The sequence below is a fragment of the Gracilinanus agilis genome, chromosome 4, assembly GCF_016433145.1.
Source record: "Gracilinanus agilis isolate LMUSP501 chromosome 4, AgileGrace, whole genome shotgun sequence".
In the NCBI taxonomy this organism is placed as follows: Eukaryota; Metazoa; Chordata; class Mammalia; order Didelphimorphia; family Didelphidae; genus Gracilinanus; species Gracilinanus agilis.
The window spans coordinates 269,567,351-269,590,381 of record NC_058133.1 but is presented as its reverse complement, the minus strand read 5'-3'; the positions used below and the strand labels follow the sequence as shown (position 1 = coordinate 269,590,381).

At 40.5% G+C, this 23,031-nt stretch overlaps 1 protein-coding gene and 1 pseudogene across 1 annotated transcript in view; both read right to left on the bottom strand.

The window, feature by feature from the left end:
- The window catches only part of DAAM2 (dishevelled associated activator of morphogenesis 2), a 117,797-nt gene that overhangs the window by 58,415 nt on the left and 36,351 nt on the right, over positions 1-23,031 (bottom strand). Inside the window, exon 2 of the mRNA XM_044675301.1 lies at positions 9,448-9,650. Coding sequence (XP_044531236.1) covers positions 9,448-9,615 — 168 coding nt within the window. The 5' untranslated portion in view covers positions 9,616-9,650. The remainder of the gene's footprint in view (positions 1-9,447; positions 9,651-23,031) is intronic.
- LOC123245512 lies at positions 21,315-22,703 on the bottom strand (annotated as a pseudogene).

Here is a 23,031-nt window from a genome sequence, read left to right as displayed (position 1 = left end):
AGAGGGAGGAAGGAAGGAAGGAAGGAAGGAAGGAAGGAAGGAAGGAAGGAAGGAAAAGAAGGAACTTCAGATGGTGTTTTGAAGAGTCGAACATGACTGAAGTAACTGAACAACAAGGAAGCTTTATAGGATTAGAGTTTTAGAAGTGGAAGAGACCTTAAAGATTACCAAAGGGTTTCTTAATTTAGGGCCCATGAACAACTCGTATTTAAAAGTATTTTGATAATTGAATTTCAAAATAATTGGTTTCCTTTGTGATCCTATGTTTTATTTTATGTATTTAAACATTATTTTAATAAGCGTCTATAGACTTTACTGGAATGCCAAAGAGGCCCAGGACCCCTCCAAAAAGCTAAGAACCCCAGATCTAACCCAACCATGCTATTTTTTTCAGAGAAGGAAATAGAGGCTCAGGGGCTAAAAGACTTTCCCAAGGTCAAGTCACTAGTTTATGACAGCTATAATAACAACAAATGACAAAGGGTTAGACTTGAGATCCCCCGATTCTTAGTTCAGTATTTTATCTTCGTGCTGACATTTGCCCTTCTAATACCTAGTCTAAACAAAGACTTCTCATAGTTCTTTCCCCAATGTTTCCACTGTCATATAAACAACTCTCATGCTTTCCTCCCACTCCACTCCTAAAATGACCTCTCTCTGACCTGAACACTATGTAAGTACCTCACTATTCATGTCCCAATTTAATGTTATTCTACTATCTACAGCTACATGTCTTTTTAGAACTCTTGGCTGAATCTATGTCTGTATTACTCTACAACATAGGAATACACAAAACACCAATGTAATATCTCCTTCTGAGAGTTGGCATTACAAAAAAGCAATGTCTATCTATACCAATTATTTTTTCCTCCTGAGTGGTTTCATCTCTCTGTTGTAAGTGTCATTTCAGTCATGTATTTGTGACCTCATGTGGGCTTTTCTTTGCAAAGACACTGGAATGGTTTTCCATTTCCTTCCCAGCTCATTTTATGGATGAGGAAACTGAGGCAAGCAGAGTTAAGTGGCTTGCCTAGGATCACACAGCTTATGACGGAAGCCAATTTGAACTCAGGAAGATGAGTCTTCTTGAAGTCAGGATCCACTGGATTACCTAGCTATCTGATTTCATATCTATTCACTTTTAATTCACATGTCAGATATGGGAGGAAGGGAGGCAGAGCATCCCAGCACCTGTCCTTTTACAGTTATAGAACATGAGAAACATTTCACTAAGAAATGTCTTTTCATCCCCTACATCTCCCTTCAAGATTCACTGATTAACCAGAACAGGCCAGAAGTACTATCAAAATCCCTATGGCACTTCAATCAATCTATAAAGCTTCATCACCTACTATGTGCCAGGCATTGTGCTAAATGCTGGGGATACAAAGAAATGCCAAAGGCAGTCCCTGATCTCAAGGACCTCACAGTTTAATGGGAAGACAACATATAAACACCTACGCCCAAACAAACTATAGATAGATAAATTGGAGATAATCAAAAAAAGAAGGGAGGTGCCAGCATTAAAGGAGATCAGAAACAAGAAGACAGAACTTTAGTTGGGACTTGAAGGAATCCAGGAAAGCCTGAAGGTAGAGATAAGGAAGGAGAATATTCCTAGGATGGATAGCCATTGAAAATGCAGAATCAGGGGAGGGGGCACTTTTTTTTTTAGCTAAGAACAACAAGGGGGACACTTTACTAGATTATAGAGTACATGTAGCAAGGTAAAAAGTCTGGTATTATCTCACACATATCAGATTGGCTAAAATGATAAAAGGCCAAAAATGACAAATGTTGGAGGGGATGTGGGAAAATGGAGACACTAATATACTGTTGCTAGAACTATGAACTGATCCATCCATTTTGGAGAACAATGCTGAATTATGACCAAAGAGATATCCAACTGATATATGCCCAAAGAGATATAAAACCCTTTAGCCCACCAATACTACTACTAGGCTTGTTTCCAAAGGTGATGGGGGAAAAAAGGAAAAGAACCAATGTGTTCTAAAATATTTAGAGCAGCTCTCTTTTTGGTGGCAAAGAGCTGGAAATTGAGGGAACACCCATCAAATAGGGAATGGCTAAACAAATTGTAGTATATAATTGTGATGGAATACTATTGCACCATATGAAATGATAAGAAGATTAGTTTTTTAAAAATGAAAAGAACTAAATGAAATTATGAAGAGTGAAACAAGCAGGACCAAGAGATCACTATATACAACAACAGAAATACTGTTTGAAGAATAACTTCTGCATCTATCGCCAGAGAAATAACTGATAAGTAGACAGAATCAAGATGTAGTTTTATATGTACATATGTATATATGTGTGTGTGTGTTGATAGATACAGATGGATGGATGGATAGATAGATAGATAGATTAATTGATTGACAGGTAGATGGATAGATAGATAGATGGATGGATAGATTATAGATAGATAGATAGATAGATAGATAGATAAATAGATAGATAGATAGATAATCTCCTCATCATGATGATCACTCCTCTGATCTGGAAAATCCACATAACATTTTTAGACCTTTCCTTCCTACCAGAGAAGAAGTCTGAATTTTCTCTTCTTCTTTTATAGGGTATTTACAGTACCTTATGTAAAGGATAAATTTTGGGTCAATTATTTGGTCATTGGCTATGTAGTTTTAAAACTTTTTCTGCATCATCTGCTAGCCCTTGTGTGTCATCTGCAGTTTCTGCAAATCCCCCCCAAATTCCCATTTTATTTCTTATGCTGATCCTTAATATATTGAAATAGCAATGGGGAAAGTCACGGTGTGGAAGGAATACGTGTGTGTGTGTGTGGGGGAGTCAAATGATACCTTCTTTAGGGTCAGGAGGGGAAGAAGGGTGGCAGATACTTGGGAACTTAATCATAAAAAACAAACAAAAAAAGACTAGAAAGGTAGGAAGGGGTCAGGTTATGAAGAGCTTTGAATGCCAAAGAGAAGATTTTATATTTGATCCTAAAAGGAGCCACGAGGGTTTACTAAAGAGAGCAATGACATAATCAGGTCTGAGTTTTAGGAAGATTCATTCATAAGTTAAGTAGTAAAGAGTCTAGGAATGCCTACACCAGAGTGGTAGCACTTACATATTCAGCTTATTATTATTATTATTTTAAAATATGTACCTTCCATCTTAGAATCAAAACTATGTATTGCTTCTAAGACAGAAGAGCAGTAAAGGCTAGGCAATGGAGTCACACATCTAGGATATATCTGAGGTTAAATTTGAACCCAGGACCTCCCGTCTCTGGGCTTGGCTCTAAATCCAATGAGCCACCTAGCTACCCTTTATGCAGATTATTATTAATGTCTCTTTCAACATTTTAATTCAAGGCCCCAACTCCAGCTTTCAGCATGTGATCTAACTGTCCTTTACTGAAAAGCCTAAGGCCATCAACAATGAGTTTCATCATTGCTCCTTTCCTCATCCTTTCCTTACTTTCAGACTCAGAGGAAGATATGGATTTTCTGGAGCCTTGTCTTGCCCCGTTGATCACCAATTGCTGCTCTCCTCTCTCATTGTCAATATTGTTTCAATTTGTTCCTTTCCTTGGCAGATTCTACCTTTGTTATGTACATATGTTGTATGTTATGTTATTCTACCTCATGTGCACTCCCTCTGGACTACTGCAAATTGCCTACTAGTTGGTCTCCCTCCCTCAAGTCTTTCTCCATGCCAGCCCATCCTCCCCCTAGCTAGAAAATAAATCTTCTTAAAGCAGAGGTCTGATCATACTTCCTTATACAATTAACTCCAGGGGTCACCTATTGCCTCTAGGACAAAATACAAAATTCAGCTTGGCTTTTAAAGCCCTCCATAACCTGACCTTTTCCAGCCTTCTTACATCTTACTCCCCTGCACGTCTTCTGTCCTGACTCCATGCATTTCTACTGGCTGTCCCCCATGTCTGTGATGCTCTCCTTCCTTATTTCTACTTCCTGACTTCCCTCCAATTTCAATTAAAATCCCATCTTCTACAAGAAGCCTTTCCCAATTCCCTATAATTTTAATGCCTTCCTTCTGTAATTATCTCCAGTTTGCCCTGTTTATATCTTGTTTGTACAGAGTTGTTTATATATTGTTTCCCCTTTACACTGTGAGCTCCAGGAGGACTGGGACTGATTTTGCCTTTCTTTGTGTCTCCAGAGCTTAGTATAGGGGGTGGCACATGGCAAGTCCTTAATAAATGCTTTTTGATTTAAGTTGATTATAAAAAAGTTCCACTCTCCCTTATCCTCTTCCTAAAAAGCCTTTTATTACTCCTACAGACCTTGACTTCTTCACAACTCACTCATTCTCCATCTGCCTGCAATCTGGCTTTCACCCTCACTATTCCGCTGAAATTATTTTCTTCAGAAACACCAATGATCTCTTAACTGTCAAATTCAGTCACCTCTTCTGAGAACTCATACTCCTTGACCTTCCCATAGCATTCATCATTGTTAATCAACCTCTTCTGGATAATTTCTTTTTCTTGGCTTCCATTATAATGTTGCTTCCTAGTTCTCCTATTTTTCTGACTGCCCCTCTCTTTCCACAGGTTCCTCCTGTAGACAACAACTGTGGGCATTCCTCCACAGCTTTTTCCTTATCATTCTACTCTCCTCTTCCTTGACAAGCTCATCCATGGCCAAGATTTTAACTGTCACCTCTATCTTGATGACTCCCAAACTTTGGTTTTCAGCTTCCTTCTCTTCCCTGGATGCCCCACGGACACCTGAAACCCAACAGGTCCCCAATTCATTGACTTTTCCTCAAGACTGGTCACTCTTCCCTCATTATTACCTTTAATGGTACTGCCATTTAGCTCAATCATACAAACTTCTAACTTCAGAGTTCTCTTTAATACCTCCTTCTCTCTTATTTCTCACAGCCAGTTAGTTGCCAGGTCCAATTCATTCTCTCTCCAGGGTGGCTCCGATATTTCTTCATTCCTTTTGTATCCTAATACCACTGTAGGGTAAGATCTTATTACATATGTGTTGTTTGATCATTTCATAGATATCTGACTCTCAGAGAGCCCATTTTGGGGTTTTCTTGGCAGAAGTACCTGGAGTCGTTTGCTATTTCCTTCTCCAACTCATTTTATAGATGAAGACCTAAGATCAATAGGGTTAAGTGACTTTCCCCAAGTCAGAAAGCTAGTAAATATCTGAGGCTAGATTTGAACTCAGGAAGAGGGGCCTTGCTGAATCCAGGCCCCCATTGCTGTACTACCTAGGTTATAAATATATATGTATATGTATATATATACGTATATATACACATTATAGTGTATAAATACACATACACACATATATAGAGAGATACGTACATACATACACACATACCTACATAAAGGATTGTCTATAGAGTAAAATGCAAACCTCTTAGCCTGACATTCAAGCATGTCCACAAATTGGCTCTAACATATACTATTGGCCTTTTCCCAAAATATTCCCCTTCAAACACTCTCATTCTTTAGCTAAATATTTTTCTAACATTATCTTGACTTTTTTCATTTGTGCATGCAATCTTCCATGCCTCAAAGGGCCTCCTCTGCATATCTCTTGCCTTTTGAAATTTTTTCTATTTTTTCATATACCAGGTCAGGTTCTTCAATATTCCCTCTACCTAGAAATGATTCTTCTGTCCTCAAGTCAAATCAAAATAATAATTATTGTATATATCTTATTATATCATATACATTTTTGTTGTTGTTGTTGAGTCATTTCAGTTGTCTGACAACTTCATGATCTTATTTGAGGTTTTCCTGGCAAAGATACTGAAGTGGTTTGCCATTTCCTTCTCTAGCTCAATTTAGAGATGAGGAAACTGAGGCAAACAGGGTTAGGTGACTTGCCTAGGGTGACACAACTTCTAAGTATCTGGGGCTAGATTTGAACTCATAAAGGTGAGTCTTCCTGATTCTAAGTCAGTGCTCTATCCACTGAGCCACCTCAGGTCTTCTCCTGATGTTATGTTATGCTATGCTATGCTATGTTATATTAAGTTATGTTATGGTGTGCTATGGTATGGTATGGTATGGTATTCTTATTTGGATTATAGTTATTTTTGTACCGTCTTAATCCCTAATAAGTGGTAATTTCCTTGAGGACAGGGTTATCTCTTTTTCAGCCTTTTTTTTTTTTTACTTAACTCTCTGCTTTGCACATACTAGACTAAATAAATGACTAAATAAATAAATGAGATGGAAGTGAATTCTCTGAATTTTGTTTCATTTCTGTCATTGTATCTTCTAACTATTGACAAAAAAGTTAATCTGATTCATTAAGGCTTCAAAAAAACATAACAAATTCATTGTTTGAATCAGTACATTGAGTCAAGGAATTGTTTTCATTTTTTAAACTCTAGCACCTATCAGTGATTGGCACAGCAAAGACATCTAATAAAAGTTGTTTGGTTTTGTCTTTTGATACTGAGGCTCTCCATGTTATCAACTAACTATAATCCAAGTTATAATGTAATCAATTGCATTAGGGGTGGTTTAATCATTATTTGATGTGAGGATGAAGGAATCATTTTTAGGTAGAGGGAAGGTCAAAGCACTTGAGCTAGATACATTAAGGAAGAGAAGAACATTCAACTGGCAAGAGATGTGGAAGAAGCCCTTTGAGACATGGGAGATAACATTCAAAAACATTTATTTATTTATTTACTTATTTAGCGGCAAGATGATATCAGGAAGGCATAGAAACCACTTGCTGACCTGATCTCATTGCTGATCATTATCATAGTTTTGGCCTACTCAGTTTTTGACTCTTCACCTTTCCTTAGTTAGTCCAAGTCAGCTTGGTAGCCCTCAACACTTAGAGTTTATCATATTGGTGTTAGACACTGGCTTTTGCTCTACTGTACTTCAGAATCCCCTGATTCATGCCTTCCCAACAGCAGGGACCACAGGCATGTCTACTACGTAATAAATGTTTGGTGAGTAGAACTGAATTATTCTTTCTAATGGAAAGTGATCTTTTATATCAAGATGCTATTTTAAACCAAAATATTTGATTTCTTTCCCCAACTTAAATCTCACCTTTTATAAGATGTTTTCCCAATCACTTTTTATTCCAGTGCCTTTCTTCTGTTAATTATTTTCTTAGTTATCCTGCATATAGGTTGCTTTGTCTATAGAGTATTTGCATTCTACCTTTCCCAGTAGATTGTAAGTTCCTTGAGGGCAGGGATCCTCTTGCACTTAGTATAGTGCCTGGCAAATAATAGGTGCACAATAAATGTTTACTGATTTATCAGTTACCCTCAGGGAAAGTATGAGCTTGAAAAACCCAGAATTTAATGAGTACTACATCCATTCTAACAATATCCTTGTCATTCCCACCATTCAGTAGAGCTGATCCCGCTTTTCCTGAATTGAGTCTTTTTTTAAAAACCTTATCTTCTGTCTTAGAATCAATACTAAGTATTGGTTGCAAGGAAGAAGAGTGGTAAGGGCTAGGCAGTGGGGGTTCAGTGACTTACCCAGGGTCACACAACTAGGAAGTGTCTTAGGTCATATTTGAACCCAGAACATCCCATCTCTAGCCCTGGCTCTCAATCCACTAAGCCACCTAGCTGCCCCCTTGAATAGAGTTTTTATGAAGTAGCTTCATTTTATTATGGGGAGAGCTGCCCTGATTCAAGAAGATTTCTGGGAGGCAGCTCCCCAGTGGGAGATTGCCTGCCTCCACTAACAAAAAGTGGGGTTTTTATAGGTTTTATAGAAGGGCTGAGTACTTGACAAACAAGAGGGCAGGAGACATGTGACTTACAGATAACTGGTGTAGGGGAGGGCTTGGTGTTGGAGGTGGTGACTTCAGTGACTTTGGGAAGGGCTTGAAGTTGACAGGTGTCTTCAAGGATGGGTAACTTTTCTGGGGGGGGGTGCTGAGGTTGACATTGTGACTGGCAAGGGGCAGGTGACTAGGGGGAAAGTCTGGAGATGAAGAAGTTGTTTATCAGGAGATATACAGATCTCAGGAGGGTGGAACATACATGCTATCTTTATCCGTTAATCATTGGCCATCAGGAATGGCTTCTCTGGCCAGATCAGCTTAGGAGAATCTTTCATTTGCCCCCTGAAACTTTGGGGTTTTCTGTGTCCTGACTCAATTTTTTATTGGAAATGTGACAAGTTCCTAGATCTAACATACCCATATTCAAAGAGAAGTATATTTCAAAGCCAAATGAAAATGACTTTGGATTGTCTATATTACATTCCCTTCTGCTAAAATAGATTATCAGGATCTTGTTTTATTAACACATTAATCTGTATTGATATTCCTATGCCAGCCACTGTGTCCACTTCCTGAGTTTCTTTCCTGTCTCCTTTATTTAACTGGGGGCTTCCTATGGGAAAACCTTGTTTGCTAAACAAGGATAAAGATCCTTTCTCCCTACTAGACAGAGTGCTCCCTAGGTATATAACTATATTTCCTGTTTCTACTAATTTTTTACAATACAGGGTGATAGAGAGATAGTATTCAGGAAAAGGAAGAGACTGAGAGGATCAGTGAGTCAGATTGGAGTTGCTATTAGAACCCAGGTCTCTTGCTTTCTAATTAATAAGTATGGCCACTAGACCTTCCTTATTCATTTTGGCTAGCTAGCTTTTTGAAAAATCCTTAGGCTCCTAAACATGATACCCCACTTGCAAAATGTGCATTCTCTCCATCTTCTCTAGCTAATATCCCCCTAGTTCAGAGCCCTGTGGGATCTGTCAGCAGTAAACATATCCAGAGAACCCTGAAGACAGAGTTCCAGGGAAATTCCACATAGAGGCAAGACAAGAGTTCAATTATTAGGAAGTTTTCTCAAGTTTAGTAACTGAATGATTTCCCAGAAGTCCAGGTCATCTGTCACCATATAGCCCAGGGGCAACCAGGGGCCAGTACCCAATGGAAAGGCTCATTCTCAGGGGGAACCTTTCAGTTCCTCCCAACTTGACTAATACCTCCACTCTGCCAGTAATGCTAAAGGGATCTCTGGCATCCCAGATTTGGGTTTAAGGAGTGGATATCCCCTCTCATATACACCTCTCTGATTATCTCTACTATACACGTTCATAGATTTAGAGGCAGAAGGAACCTCAGAGGTTATAGTTAATCTAATTCCTTTTATTGGATGAGGGAGCAGGCTCAGAGAAATTAGATGTCTTACCCAAAGTCTCATGGAGGCTAATTAGCAAAGCTAGAATTCATATCCAGGTCCTCTGATTCTATCCATTTCCAGCACATTTTCAACTCTCTCTCAATATACTTAACTCTTTTTACTGGTCCTTCTCTTTCTCCCTTCCTCCCACACATTCCTTTTCTTTCTCTTATACATTCTTGCTTCATAGTCTAGTGCTAAGTCTCCCATGCCCCTAATGCCCTGGGACCTATCCCCTACCCCTCCCATTTGCTCCCTTCAAAAGATACTGACCACAAGCTCTGCAAAGCGGGCATTGAGCTCCTCTGCAGGTGGGATGGGGGTGGAGAATTCCATGAATTGCAGTGGGTGGTTCTCCCGGAGGTTGATCTCGGGGATGTCATTGCCCCCAAAACAACAGAGAAAGCCCAGGCCATGACGACTCCTCTTCCAGGGGGCCATGGTCAGTTGGGACACTGTTATCTACTCATCGTGACCTGAGCAAAAGAGAAAAAGGAATATGTGAGAGTGGTTCCAAGTCAGACAGTACCAAGGGTCAAAGATGATAATCAAAGACTCTTTCATCTTTTTTTCTTTCTTTTGGAAAATTTTATTTAATTAATTGATTTAGAATATTTTTCCATGTTTACAAGATTCATATTCTCTCCCTCCTCTCCTCCACCACCTCCTGTAGTGGACATGCCAATTCCACTGGGTTTTACATGTGAAAGACTTTTTCATCTTACACATTGCCAGAGCCCCTAACTTGATTTGCTCTTGGCCCATCCTTTCAGCAAACCAAACTCCTCATTGGAGACCCAAATATAAAAGTGAGACAGTCCCTGCCCCCAAGAATTTATATTTTAATAGAGAGAAATAATACTCATAGGATAGTGGTGTTCCAGGAAGGAAGTTTTTGGGGAATCACAAGAATGATGAGTCAGTCCAACAGACACTCAACTAATAGACTCTTTCCAGGGATAATGGTAGACTACAGAGTTCAGAGCTGACTCCATTCAAAGATATTTCTACTTCATTACTCCAGTTTCCCTTCCTTCCTCCCTTTCTTCCTCCTTCCCTCCCTTCTTCCTTGCTTTCTCTCCTCCCTTCCTTCCTCTATTTCTTTTGCTTTCTTTCATTTTTTTCTCTTTCTTTCTCTTTTTCTTTCTTTCCTTCCTTTTTTCTTTCCTTCCTTTCTATCTTCTCTTTGTCCCTGTCTGTCTAACTGTCTATCTGTCTGCCTGTCTCTCTCCCCCTTACCTTCTGTCTTAGAATTGATACTGAGAATTGATTTCAAGGCAGAAAAGTGGTAAAAACTAGGCCGTGGAGGTTAAGTGACTTGCCCAGGGTCACACAGCTAGGAAGTGTCTGAGGTCAAATTTGAACCCAGGACCTCCTACCTCCAGGCCTGGCACTCTATCTGCTAAGTCACTAGTGTTTCCTGTAATTAACAACTCTGGATTATTCACAAAATAAGACTCAAAATAAGGAAAAAAGGGAAATAGGACATGTTTGACTTTTTGTAATTGACAGCCAGATTTCCATTGAATCCACGTCTTGATTCATTCTGAAATTCCTGAGTTGGGAATGATTTTTAGTGGGATGGCAATGGGACTGGAGAAGTCAGTGAAAAAAGGGGATGGATTTTGAAATATGATTCCTGGAATAGAGTTCTTCTCCATACCAATTCTATCAAGTATAAATAGATTATAGGGGACAGGGATTCTAGCAGTATTTTTTGCACCTAGGAATGCTTTGATTAATAATCAAACATCTTATGGCCCCAATTCATAATTCACTCTTTTGTTAGTCAGCTCTTTGCACTGAGTATTCTTTGTATATTGTCAGGTGATAGGTACCAGATAAGATAGGGAGGAAAGAAAAGATAGTGTCCCCAGACTTGAGCTACTAATCTGATGGGAAAGCATGGTTGTTGCCTAGAGCAGTGAAAGCCTTTGAATAGCTTCCAGAAGTAACAAGGTGGTACAGTTGATAGAGCTCTGGACCTAGAGTTAAGACCTGAATTCAAATCTGACCTCACAAACCTACTAGCAGTGTGTGACCCTGGCCAAGTCACTTAACCTCTGTCTTAGCCCATTTCCTCAACTATAAACCAAGGATAATAATAGCATCTACCTCCCCAGGGTTGTTATGAGGATCAAATGAGATACTTAGCACGAAGTCTTGAAAATGGTGTTGTTTTTCAGTTGTTTCAGTCATGACAGGCTCTTCATGACCTAGTCTGGGAGGGTTTTTTTTTTTTTAGGTAAAAATACTAGAGTGATTTACCATTTCTTTTTCTAGCTCATTTTACAGTTGAAAAAACTGAGGCAAATGAGATTAAATGACTTGCCTGGGGGCACAGTTAGTAAGTGTCTGAGGACATATTTAAACTTAGGTCTTCCTGATTATAGGCCTGGCACTCTATTGACTACACCACCTAGCTACCCTCCTGGCTCATAGCAGATATTCATAAATGTTTGTTTCCATCCTTCCTAAGCACAACCAAACCCCAAGAATTAACCAACTCCTTCCTCAGTTTTTCTCAGCTTTCATTTTGCCTCTTCTATTAGATTTTCGGCAATAGAATAATCAAGGGACCTGTGCCCCTCACCCAATATACTCTGGCACTTGCAAACCTGATTGTGCACATGGTAGAACAGCAGCCTCTCCATCCCTGGAATACCCGTTGGCCATTCTTAACTTTGTTCATACCATTTCCCTTAGCTGAAATTTAGTAGCTTCATGGGGCTCTGAGTAGATGTATCAGAATGATGATAGGAGGAGGGGCAGCTAGGTGGCTCAGTGGATTGAGAGTCAGACCCAGAGATGGGAAATTCTAGGTTCAAATATGACCTCAGACACTTCCTAGCTGTGTGACCCTGGGCAAGTCACTTAACCCCCATTGCCTAGCCCTTACCACTCTTCTGCCTTGGAACCAATACACAGTATTGATTCCAAGTCAGAAGATAAAGGTTTTAAAAAAAAAAGAATGATGATAGGAGGAAGAGAGGTGGGAAGGCAGAAAACTCCAAGCAAAGATGGAGCAAAGCATCAGTACGCATTCTGCTCTGCCTCTCACCTCAGTTCTGTGTGATTCTGGCTTCCTGCCTGACAAAGGCCCCCTCCCAAGCCTTGGACTCCAGCTTAACTTGCCTGACTTTTTTTTTTCTTGGCTGAACCTTTATTACCCTAGTTCCACTCCTCCCCCTCATTCAAGCTTTTCTGTTGAGACTAAACCAGATGACCTGTGATTATACCTGCTACATGTGGAGCCTGGGGTGCCTGACAAGAACGCAATTTGAGCCTCTTTGTTTAGTTGTCTCCAAGTACAACTGTAGCTTGGCTGATGTGTGGCATATTGAGGTCAGAATGACCCCGTCATACCGCAGTTGGCAAATGTTTAGAGGTTACAAGAGGTTAGGATGATAGTGAGATAGGGGCCCAGGGGATAGATGGGCTGATATCTGGGAAACCAGTGGCTGGCTTTCTTTTATGGCATCCCAATTCCACCCTTCCTCCCTCGTCCCACTAACCAAGTTGGCTTGTTGGTTGCCAGCTCTGACCTGACAAGGGAGAGGATGGCAGGAACCAGAGAAGGGAATGGGAGTGGAGCCATAGTTACCCATACGCAGTTGGGGTCAGGGTAGTCACAGACCTTCCAAACAGGAAGCCGAGAGGGATCTGGGTACTCAGCACTCAGGGGAGTGCTGCATAGTTTGCCCATTTAAGGGACTTGTTTGAGAGCTCTTGAGTTTGCAATACTCAAATTTGCAAAATGGGGATCACCCGTTCCTTCTCCCCAGACTAAGCACTCTTGTTCCTTTTCCTCATTAAAGTTTCATTTTAACAACATAGCAATAAAATTTTAGTGCTGGAAGACATCTTTTAGCTTATCTAGTCCAACTTCCTTATACCTGTTTTTGATAAGGATATTGAGATCCAGAGAAAGGGAAGTAACTTGCCTAGATTCCACATTCCCCTTCCCCCAAAATGTCCTTCCTAATACTACAGCCAGGTCCTAAATGAGTGCAAACAATAAATCCCCTGAAGCGGTCAAATGTACTTGAATTCTCACTATTTGAGGTTACAATCATGTAAAATAATGGTAATTTATTCCAGCCCAATAGAAATATGTAATAAGAATATAAATAATGGGGCCACTCCAGGGGATTTATTATTCAAACTAATCTAGACCCAGCTATACTTCACAATCAATAGACTGATTAATCAACTTGCTTCATATTCTTATCCAATTGTCCATCCTGGACCTCTTGCTATTTAACCTGGTGGGGCACCATTTCTCACCTGGAATTGCCCCTCAGGTCCTGGTCACTAGAAAAACATGCCCAGCCCCTGAGCAACTTGGAACTCCAACCCTAGACTGAGCAATCTTAATTGGTGAAGGAGTGAGATTAGCCCACCATATCGGGCAGGTCCCAGCTCTTCACTATAGCAGTCTGGCCTATTGCCATATACAGAATCTCCTTCAAACTCCAACTCCTTCCCAACTTTTGCTCTGAACTCAGATCAATCATATTAATAATACCAATCAGATTAATCAACCACCAGATTACTACTACCATTGCTTCTGAAAAGGGCATATCAACTGAATGCCCTATGGATCAATTTATCATCCTAGTGACTCCCATACATTCCTTTTTGTCTATCTCAGTTTTCTCATCTGTAAAATTGGGATAATTATAGCTCCCAGAGCTGTGAGGATAAAATGAAAGAATGTAAAACACTTTGCAAATGTAAAAGGGTTGTGTACTTATGATAAAATGAGGCCTTTTTTTGACTCATTTGACAGATGAGGAAACTGAGGCAGAGGTTAAATGATTTACCCAAGGACACACAGTAAGTCTCAAATACAGGATTTTAATTCAGGTCTTCCTGACATCAGATCTGCTTTACCCTCTACAACATCTAGCCCTTGATAATTGAGTACTACTGAGGTCGCCAACTAGAGTGTTAAAAATGTCCAGTGCCCTGGGCATGGCTCCACCTTGTCCTTCTTCAGTGAATTCTTTCCTTCTAGTCTGTCTCCTAGAGTGGAATCAAACACTTTATGTAACTTTATAACTGTATCGAAATCTAAATATTCCAATAGACAGGGAAAGAAAAGGCCAGAAGTCACATAATGTTGTTAGAGTTCTTTCTCTCTACTCTGTCAGTGAGACAGGCTGAGCCTGTCTCCCTTCTCTTCCTTTCCAACAACTCTAGAAGCCTCTTAGCTCTAGATTTCCACAATCTCAGAATATCTCAGAGGATGATAATGCTTTGCCTTGGAGCCTGCTGGGCAACTTGAACCATTTGCCATTTTCCAAACAGGAAGAGAAAAGGAGTGGGCTGGTATTTTAGGGATGTGTCGGACTCACTTTGGAGAAGTTGCAAGTCTAGGGAGCAGACAGGCAAGTTCCAGCTGTGTTGTTTTTTTTTCTGAGACTCAAAGCCATTTTTAGAAAGCATATAAAGGAAATTCAGCTACCTTGGTTCTCCTGGATAATGGATAATATGAATGGGTGTAGAGGGAAGCCATCAGAGACTCAAAGATAGAAAGCTTGAAAAAATCTTAGAAGTCAGTCATCTAGTTCAACTCTTATTTTACAGATAAGGAAACTGAGGCCTAGAGAGGTTAAATGGCTTGCCTGAGATCCCACAAGTAATAATTATCAGAAGCAAAATTTGAATCCAGGTCCTCTGACTCCAGACAGTGTTTTTTTCTAATATGCCCTTTGCTGACTTTAGCAGTAAACTCCCTATAAGTGATGCTTGAAAGAGGGAGATGCTGGAGAATCTTACCAAAAGGGCGAGAGCAAATCAGAGTACAAAACTGAATGTAACAGATAGACTAAAACTATAAACATCTAGATTTAGGGGACTGCACATGCCAATGACTCATATCAGCATACCCAATTCCTATTTCTTTTATGTATTCCTTATCTCCATCCGTTGGCTAGACACTTCTTCCTAGATGCCCCATAGTCATCTTAAGGTCAACATGTCCAAAACTAAATTCTTATTTTTCACCTTAACCACAAATTTCCTAACTTTCTTATTTCTCTCAAATAAATCATCAGGGGCAGTTGGGTGGCACAGAGGACAGAGCACTGGGCCTGGAGTCAAGAAGACTCATCTTCCTGAATTCAAATCCAGCCTCAGACAGTTACTAGCAGAGTGGCATTGGGCAAATCATTTTACCCTGTTTGCCTCAGTTCCCCATCTATAAAAAAATGAGCTGGAAAAAGAGATGGCAAATCACTCTAGTATCTTTGCCAAGAAAACCTCAAATGGGGTCACGAAGAGTCAGACATGACAAATGACTCAATAAATTATCATTTTTTCAGGTCTCTAGGTTCCCAACCTAAAAGTCATCCTCAACTCTTTCTTTTTGCTTTTTCCCCATATCTAACCAGATGCTACATTTTATCAGTTCTGTCCCTTGCACACTCTCACCTTTATTCCTTTCTGTCTATTCAATTTCCCCAATTCGAGATGCCTCAGGTTTGGACTAGGACAAGAGCCTCTTAGTTGGTGTCTCTGAATCCATGCTTTCCCCTCTTCAATATGTCTTCCTTTCTCGCCTGCCAATTTACATTCCTAAAGTGCAGCTCTGACTGTGCCATTCCCAAGAAGCTTCTATAACTCCTTCTGGTAGGATGAAATATAAACTCCTTTGCTTGGGATTTAAAGCTCTTCACAGTCTGCTCTAACCCTTCATTCCAAGAGGACTTTGAATCACTTGGCATATATTTTGTTGTTCGGTTGTTTTCCTGTCATATCTGACTCTTTTGACCGCATTTGAGGTTTTCTTGCAAAACTATTGGAGTGGTTAGCATGTCCTTTCCCAGTTCATTTTACAGGTGAGGAAACTGAGGCAAACAGGACAAGTCGGACTAAATGACATGTCCAGGGTCACACAGTTAGGAAGCATCTGAGGCCAGATTTGAACTCAGGAAAAAGAATCTTCCCGACTCCAGGTCCAGCACTCTGCTATGCCACCTACCTGCCCTCAAGCACTTTACTATGTAGTAGGGAGATTAAAACACAAGTATACATGTTGTTGTTGTTCAGTCCCGTCCAACTCTTGTGACTTCATTTAGGGTTTTCTTGACAAAGGCACTGGAACGGTTTGCCATTTCCTTCTCCAGCTCATTTTACAGATGAAGAAACTGAGGCAAAAAGGTTAAATGACTTGCCCAGGGTCACACAGTATCTGAGACTAGATTTGAACTCAAGAAGATGAGTCTTCCTGATGGCAAGTTGGACACTTTATTCACTTTGCAAGCATAGGGATTTAATAAATATCTGCTAAATTGAATTAAAATCAGACATCAATCCCCATAGCTTCAACTCCTTTTTATCTTGGAAGCAAACATAGTGCCTCATCAGAATGACTTCAGGACTCAGACTTCATCACTCCTCACCCTGGGCCTTCGTCCTCAACTTTAACCTACAGCAGTTTTTGTCCTTGTGTACAAAGGATTTTAATTCCTATTCCCAAGCTACATGAAGTATACTCTAAAAATGGCTCTACTTGACCCTGTTGCAGATCTTTCTTTCCTATCCCTTTTCCTTTGCTCTTATTGCTGTGGCCTCTAGTGACTCTATGATACCCCCTGAAAGAAGTCTAGATTTGAAGTCAGGTTCAGATCCCATCACTGCCACACATCACCTGTGTGATCCAGAGCAAGTCACTTTTCATACATGTCAGCTTCATAAAATAAGGGGGAATGTTCTCTGAGGGTCCCTTCTAGCTATAAATCTATGATCCTGTGACTCTCTTGGCTGGATTTCCTGAATAATCGTAGGAAAATCACAAGGATGTTCTGAATAGTTGCACTGACCCTCCATGATGCTCTTTGGGGATGATAGGACAAACTTACGAATCCTGGTTACACTCTAGCAGAGAAAGGGAGCCTGCAGAGAAAAAAGAAAGAAGGGGAAGAGGGAGGAGAAGGATGTCTTGGTCTGAAGGCAGAGCTGCCCCCACTCCCAGGGCCTGAGACATTCTTCTCCTGCTCTCCTTTTTTCCACCGGGTCCCTGGAGGCCCCTGGGGTCTGGGAGTTGGGCCTGGCTCTTCCCAAAGCTGCTGTGGGGAAAATAAGGAATGCAAACCATTTCCTGCTTCACGGGCCCAGAGCGTCCCATATATCTGACCATTTGTACGCTGCAGAGGGTCACCGCAGAAACTGAGCTCAGAGGCCCAGCTACCCGATGAACAATAACAACGCACAATTAGTGATTTACGCTGAATAAATGCTTTCCCCACAACAATCCTGTGAGGTAGGTCATGGGATTTTTAGCTGCCTTTTCACAGATGAGGAAACCCAAACTCTAAAAGGTTAAATGAATTAATGAAGAGCTCAGGTCAATGCTGTCCAAGAGCATAGACCTCACTGTCTCCCCTGGTACTTCTCCTACCTATTATCTATTTATTCCTGCCTCCAAGTCCTTACATAAACTTTTCCCTCATATGGCTTCTCCTGGAAAAGATTTAGAAGTCACTCTCCTGCAAAAGTTCCTTCAAGACTTACCTCTTCCAGGAAGCCTTCTTTAATTAACTCTCTCACTCTGGTTATTCTTTGATTCTACTATTTCTATGCTTACATGAATATAGGGTGCATGAATTCTTACTGAAAAGGATTTTAAGGTTAATTTACACCAAACATTTCATTCTACATGTTACATGCTATGTGCTTCTCTCAGTTGACATTCTATTTTTGTTGTTGTTATTCAGTTGTTTGTCATATCCAACTCTTTATGACCTAATTTGAGCTTTATTGGTAAAGGTACTGGAGTGGTTTACCATTTCCTTCTCCAGCTTATTTTATAGATGAAGAAACTGAGGCAAATGACAGTGTCACACAGCTAGTAAGTATCTGAGGCCAGATTTGAACTCAAGAAGATTCTATCCACTGTACTCACTAATCATCGATGCCATCTACTTGCCTTGATACTCTATTAATCTTCATTTAAGTATTTTTACGGTAATCTTTTTTTCACATATGCACATCATATATATATGTATATATATATAATATTATTTTTTAAACCCTTCCCTTCTGTCTTAGACTGTATATTGATTCCAAGGCAGAAGAGTGGTAGGAGCAAGAAAAGGGGATTAAGTGACTTGTACAGGGTCACATGGCTAGGAAGAATCTGAGGTTAGACTTGAACCCAGGATCTCCCATCTCTCGGACTGGCTCTCAATCCACTGAGCCACCCAGCTGCTCCCTTCATTTATATTATTTCATACATGAGTTCATATATAGTCTTTTCCACTAGAAGGGGAAACATTTTGAGGGCTAGTACCATATCTTCCCTGAATATTCTGGGGACTTCTAAAAAGGAAAATGAAAAAATCTCCTCTGCTTCCCATCAGGCTCTAGGCTTCCAGAGGAAAGGGACCATATCTCCCTAGTGAATCAGCTCTCTGAAACGAAGGTCTGACACTACATCTCCCCCAGTTACTCCCATAACAAAGTTATGCAGACAGGGAGTTTTCAATCCATGTTGTTAGCTACAGTAGTATCACTTTCCAAATATGAAACAGTGAGATATTGTTCATTTCTCTTAAAGATCTCAGGTTCCATTCTGAGCACAGAACTTAGTGTGTGAGCTCGTCCTTCAGCAGGCTGGGTGGGGCAAGGGGTTGAGGTGGGGGAGCCCTTTTGAAATAACCAAGCTCTCTTTCCAGGACTGGGGTGCTATTTTTAGCAGCTGCCCAAAAAAAGACTGGTTTTCCCCTCTGCTCTGGGAAAGACAGAGAAAGCAAAGTCTGATCCAGAATCTCCTCTGAGAGACTGGTCCTCCCAATCTTCCCCCTCACTGCCTGCCCCCCCAAACCCCTACTCCCTACCCCATGACTCCTTCCAGAAGTAGGCTGGAGGGTGTGAATGAATCAATCAGATGAAAGCTAGAGATGAGGTTTTGGAGAGGGAGAGGAAAGAAGCTGGGAAAGAAAAAAAATTAAAATCCCCAACTTGGCATTTCTTTTTAAATTATCAGCTTTTCAGGGACTTTGAGATCTTTCTCCCTCCCTGTCCTTCTCAGAACTGGTAAGGGAAGTATAGGCTTCTCTGCTCTGGGGCTCTTCTCCAAAGAGGAGACCATTCTATCCTCCTGTTCTCAGGTAGGTAGCTTCTTTCTCAGTTCATACAGATGGGAGGTGAGGAGGGGAGGCTCATATTTTGTTTTTGTAAACCTTTACCTTCTGTCTTAGAATTGATTAATTCTAAGGCAGAAAGAAGAACGGCAATGGCTAGGCAATGAGGATTAAATGACATTCCCAGGATTATAGAGCTAGGAAGCATCTATAGTAGTGTTGGCGAACCTTTTAGAGATTGAGTGCCCAAGCTGCATCTTCAAACCCTCTGTGAGCCATTCCGCATTACCCCGGAGGGCAGAGGGAGGAAGTGCTCACATTGGGCTTCTAGGCATGCAAAAAATGTCCTCAGGTGCAGTGGAGAGGGGGAGAAGAACAGCCTCCTCCCACACACTGAGGCATTCCTGCCATGTCTTCCCCAACATAGACCTAAGGTCATATTTAAACACAGAACCTTCCATTTCCAAACCTGACTTCCTATCTATTGAGTTACCAAGTTGCTCCTGGCTCACCTGTTTTTACTAAAGGCTTACAGGGAAAAGGAATGAAACTTAATGAGATAGAATTAATATATTTATTTAGAGGAATGTATGGATTGGAATCCCTGAACTGCTATTTTCTGTGTGATTGTGAACAAATAATTTAATTTCTCTGGGCCTCAGATTAGTCATCCATAAAACAACAAAGCTAGATTTAATAATCTCTAAAGTCTCTTCCAGATCTAAATCCTCTCTCATAAAGTTATGTATTTTCCCCCTAACCTTGGATCATAGATTTAGGGCTAAGAGGGATTTTAGATGCCAATGAGTCCCTTGTTTTACAAGGGAGGAAACTGAGGTACAGAGAGATTAACTGAGTTTTCCAAAAGTCACACAAGTAGGAAGTAAGCAGAATTTGGATTTGAACGTAGGTCCTCTTAACTCTGAATCCTGTGTTCTTTCAAGCATTCAGATGATACCTACAATTAATAAAAATAAACCTCAATACAGTGTATTGGGGCCATATAGTTTTTCTTCTCTCCACTCCTCCAAGCTTCATGCTTTTAGTGAATCTCTTTGTCACTATTCCTGAAGAAGACCTCCGATATTCAACTGGGTTGGACAAGGCCAGGGATAGTCAGTATGGCATCACCTTGAGACCCAAGGCTCTATTAATTTTGCATAAGCAAATAAAAAATGTGTCCTCCAAACTCTCTTAGTTCTTTTTTTTTTCCTCACCAGGACCTCTGCACAGGATTTCTTCTTCCCTCCTTCCCTTTCTTCCTTTCCTTCCTTCTTTTCTTCATTTCTTTTTAAAAAATTTATTGGTAGCACTTTTATTTTTCCTTACCCATTGAGATGTTGGGCATTACAATTCCCAATTTATAGTATGACTTACAAATTTTGATTTTTCTACTCTCACATGAAAACTTTATGGCAATGTATAAAAATCTTACATAAGTTAACTGGATACACAAATTTACAGGTTGTAAATGCAAATAAGTCTACAATTGTAGGTAGAATAAATTAGCCCCAGGACATTGTGGGGAAATAGTGGGTCAAGAAAAAAACCCAACAAACAACTAGTTCACAAAGTTTGGATTCAATATGTATTCCTGCTAGGATGGTGAACACCACATACTTAATAAACTTTTAACCAACCTTCAGAGAGAAATTCTGCAAGTCAGCTCTTTTAGATGCTAGAAATCTGACCTTTACATACATCACACAGATCTTATGCTTTTTAGGACTGAACTGTGCAGCTGTTGTGTGTCAACTACCCAGATTATCATTGCTATATTATCAGATCAGTTTTCTGTAGAAGTTAACTCTTGGCCTTAAAACTAAATTACTTGTATCAGGGTTTAGATCAAATATATGTACAAACATGTATACCAGGGTATGTTAAAATGTTAATTTGAATATTAGGTCAAATCACTAATGGTTCAACAATCTAAAAAATGCAGATATTTCTCTAATATCAGATACAAATTTCCCCCAAAACAAGTTTCTTTTCAAAGAAGGTTTATTCTAATTTCAGGAAGTTAACATGAGGTGTCTTTTTGCCAGGGTAAATTTTGTCTTTGTGAATACTCATGCAGCAAATGCTACACACCTGTTAGTATTCCATTTAGAAGCATTTATGATGGACAATGGATGTGCCAGATTCATCCTGTTCTTTCTTGCTGATTCACATATGCTGGGATGAAGAGAGAAGCCAGAAAAGAGCCTCCAATCCAGATGGAATACTTAGGTTCAGGGGGATCAATGATCTTAATTTTCACTGTGCTAGGTGTCAGAGCCGTGATTTCTTTCTACAATCTGTCAGCAATACCAGAGCACATGATAGTGTTGTTGTTCAGTAATTTTTCAGTCATGTCTCACTCTTCGTAATCCCATTTGGGGTTTTCTTGGCAAAGAGACTAAAACAGTGTGCCACTTCCTTCTTCAGCTCCTTTTGTAGATGAGGAAACTAAGGCAAATGGGGTTAAATGACTTGCCCAGGATCATACAGCTAGTAAGTGTCTGGGGCTGAATTTGAACATAGATACTTGAGTCTTCCTGATTCCCAGTTGCACACTCTACCCACTGTGCCACTTAGCTGCCCATCAGAAAGCACAGTGTTGGCCTATAATTCCTTTCATATATCAATATCAGACTTCATAATAGAATTGAAAGTGGTCTCATGAATGCCACAGGATTCCATATCTAGGAGGGATGACTGGAAAAGAGCCTTTGGATACCTGGATATTTCATTGTCAGTTGTGATCACCTGGCCATAAGAAGCTCATAGCTCTTCTCTAGGGAAGAGGATGAAATAGCAGTGGTCATCTCCTGCTCAAAGTCCAGGGCAATTGAGCACAGCTTCTCCTTGAAGTCACAAACAATGTCTACTCCCTTTCTGTCAGTGTCTTCTTGAGATAGCTTATTGGGTCATGGTCTGCTAAGTCTAGATGAAGAATGGTATGGAGAAGGACCAGACCTTCATAGATGGGCATAGCGTGGGTAGCACCATCACCAGAATCCATAATGATACCAGTGACATGATTGGAGGCATACAGAGACAGCTCAGCCTGAATGCCAACATGCATGGCTAGGGTATTAAAGGTCCCAAACACGATCTGGGTTATTTTCTCTCTGTTGACCTTGTGACTTAAGGAAGCTCCTGTAAACAGAACAGGGGCTACACCAAGCTCACTATAGAAGGTAGGATGCTAGATTGTCTCCATGTTATCCTGGTTGGTTCAATGGGAAATTTCAGTATCAGGACATCTCTCTTGGTCTGGCCCTCCTCACCAGCACAACTGCCTTTCTGCTCCATTCCCACTATGACACCCTGGTGTCTTCGGCATCCAGTAATGGAGGGGAACACAGCCCAAGGAGTTTCAGCCCAGGCAAAGCCAGCTTTGAATAAACCAGAGACATCGTTGATGACAAAAGCAACAATTTCTTCTTCCATTTTTGTATAATTTAAGGCCAGATGTCATCCTTGACAGAGAAATTAGAGCTCCAGGGATGGGGTAGGGGGAATGGTAGAGGGATAAAAAACTGGGATATATCCAAAGTAGCCTGCAAGTGCTGCCAACCACCATTGAGTGAGACCTAGACAGGATTTCTAGTCATTTCTAGCATCCTGCATTCGCATTGGAAAATGTCCTGTTTATATTTTAGGCCCTGCTGGACATAAACACTGGAACACCAACACATTCCTTCTCCTGGGTTTGGAGAGAGAGAGAGAGAGAGAGAGAGAGAGAGAGAGAGAGAGAGAGAGAGAGAGAGAGAGAGAG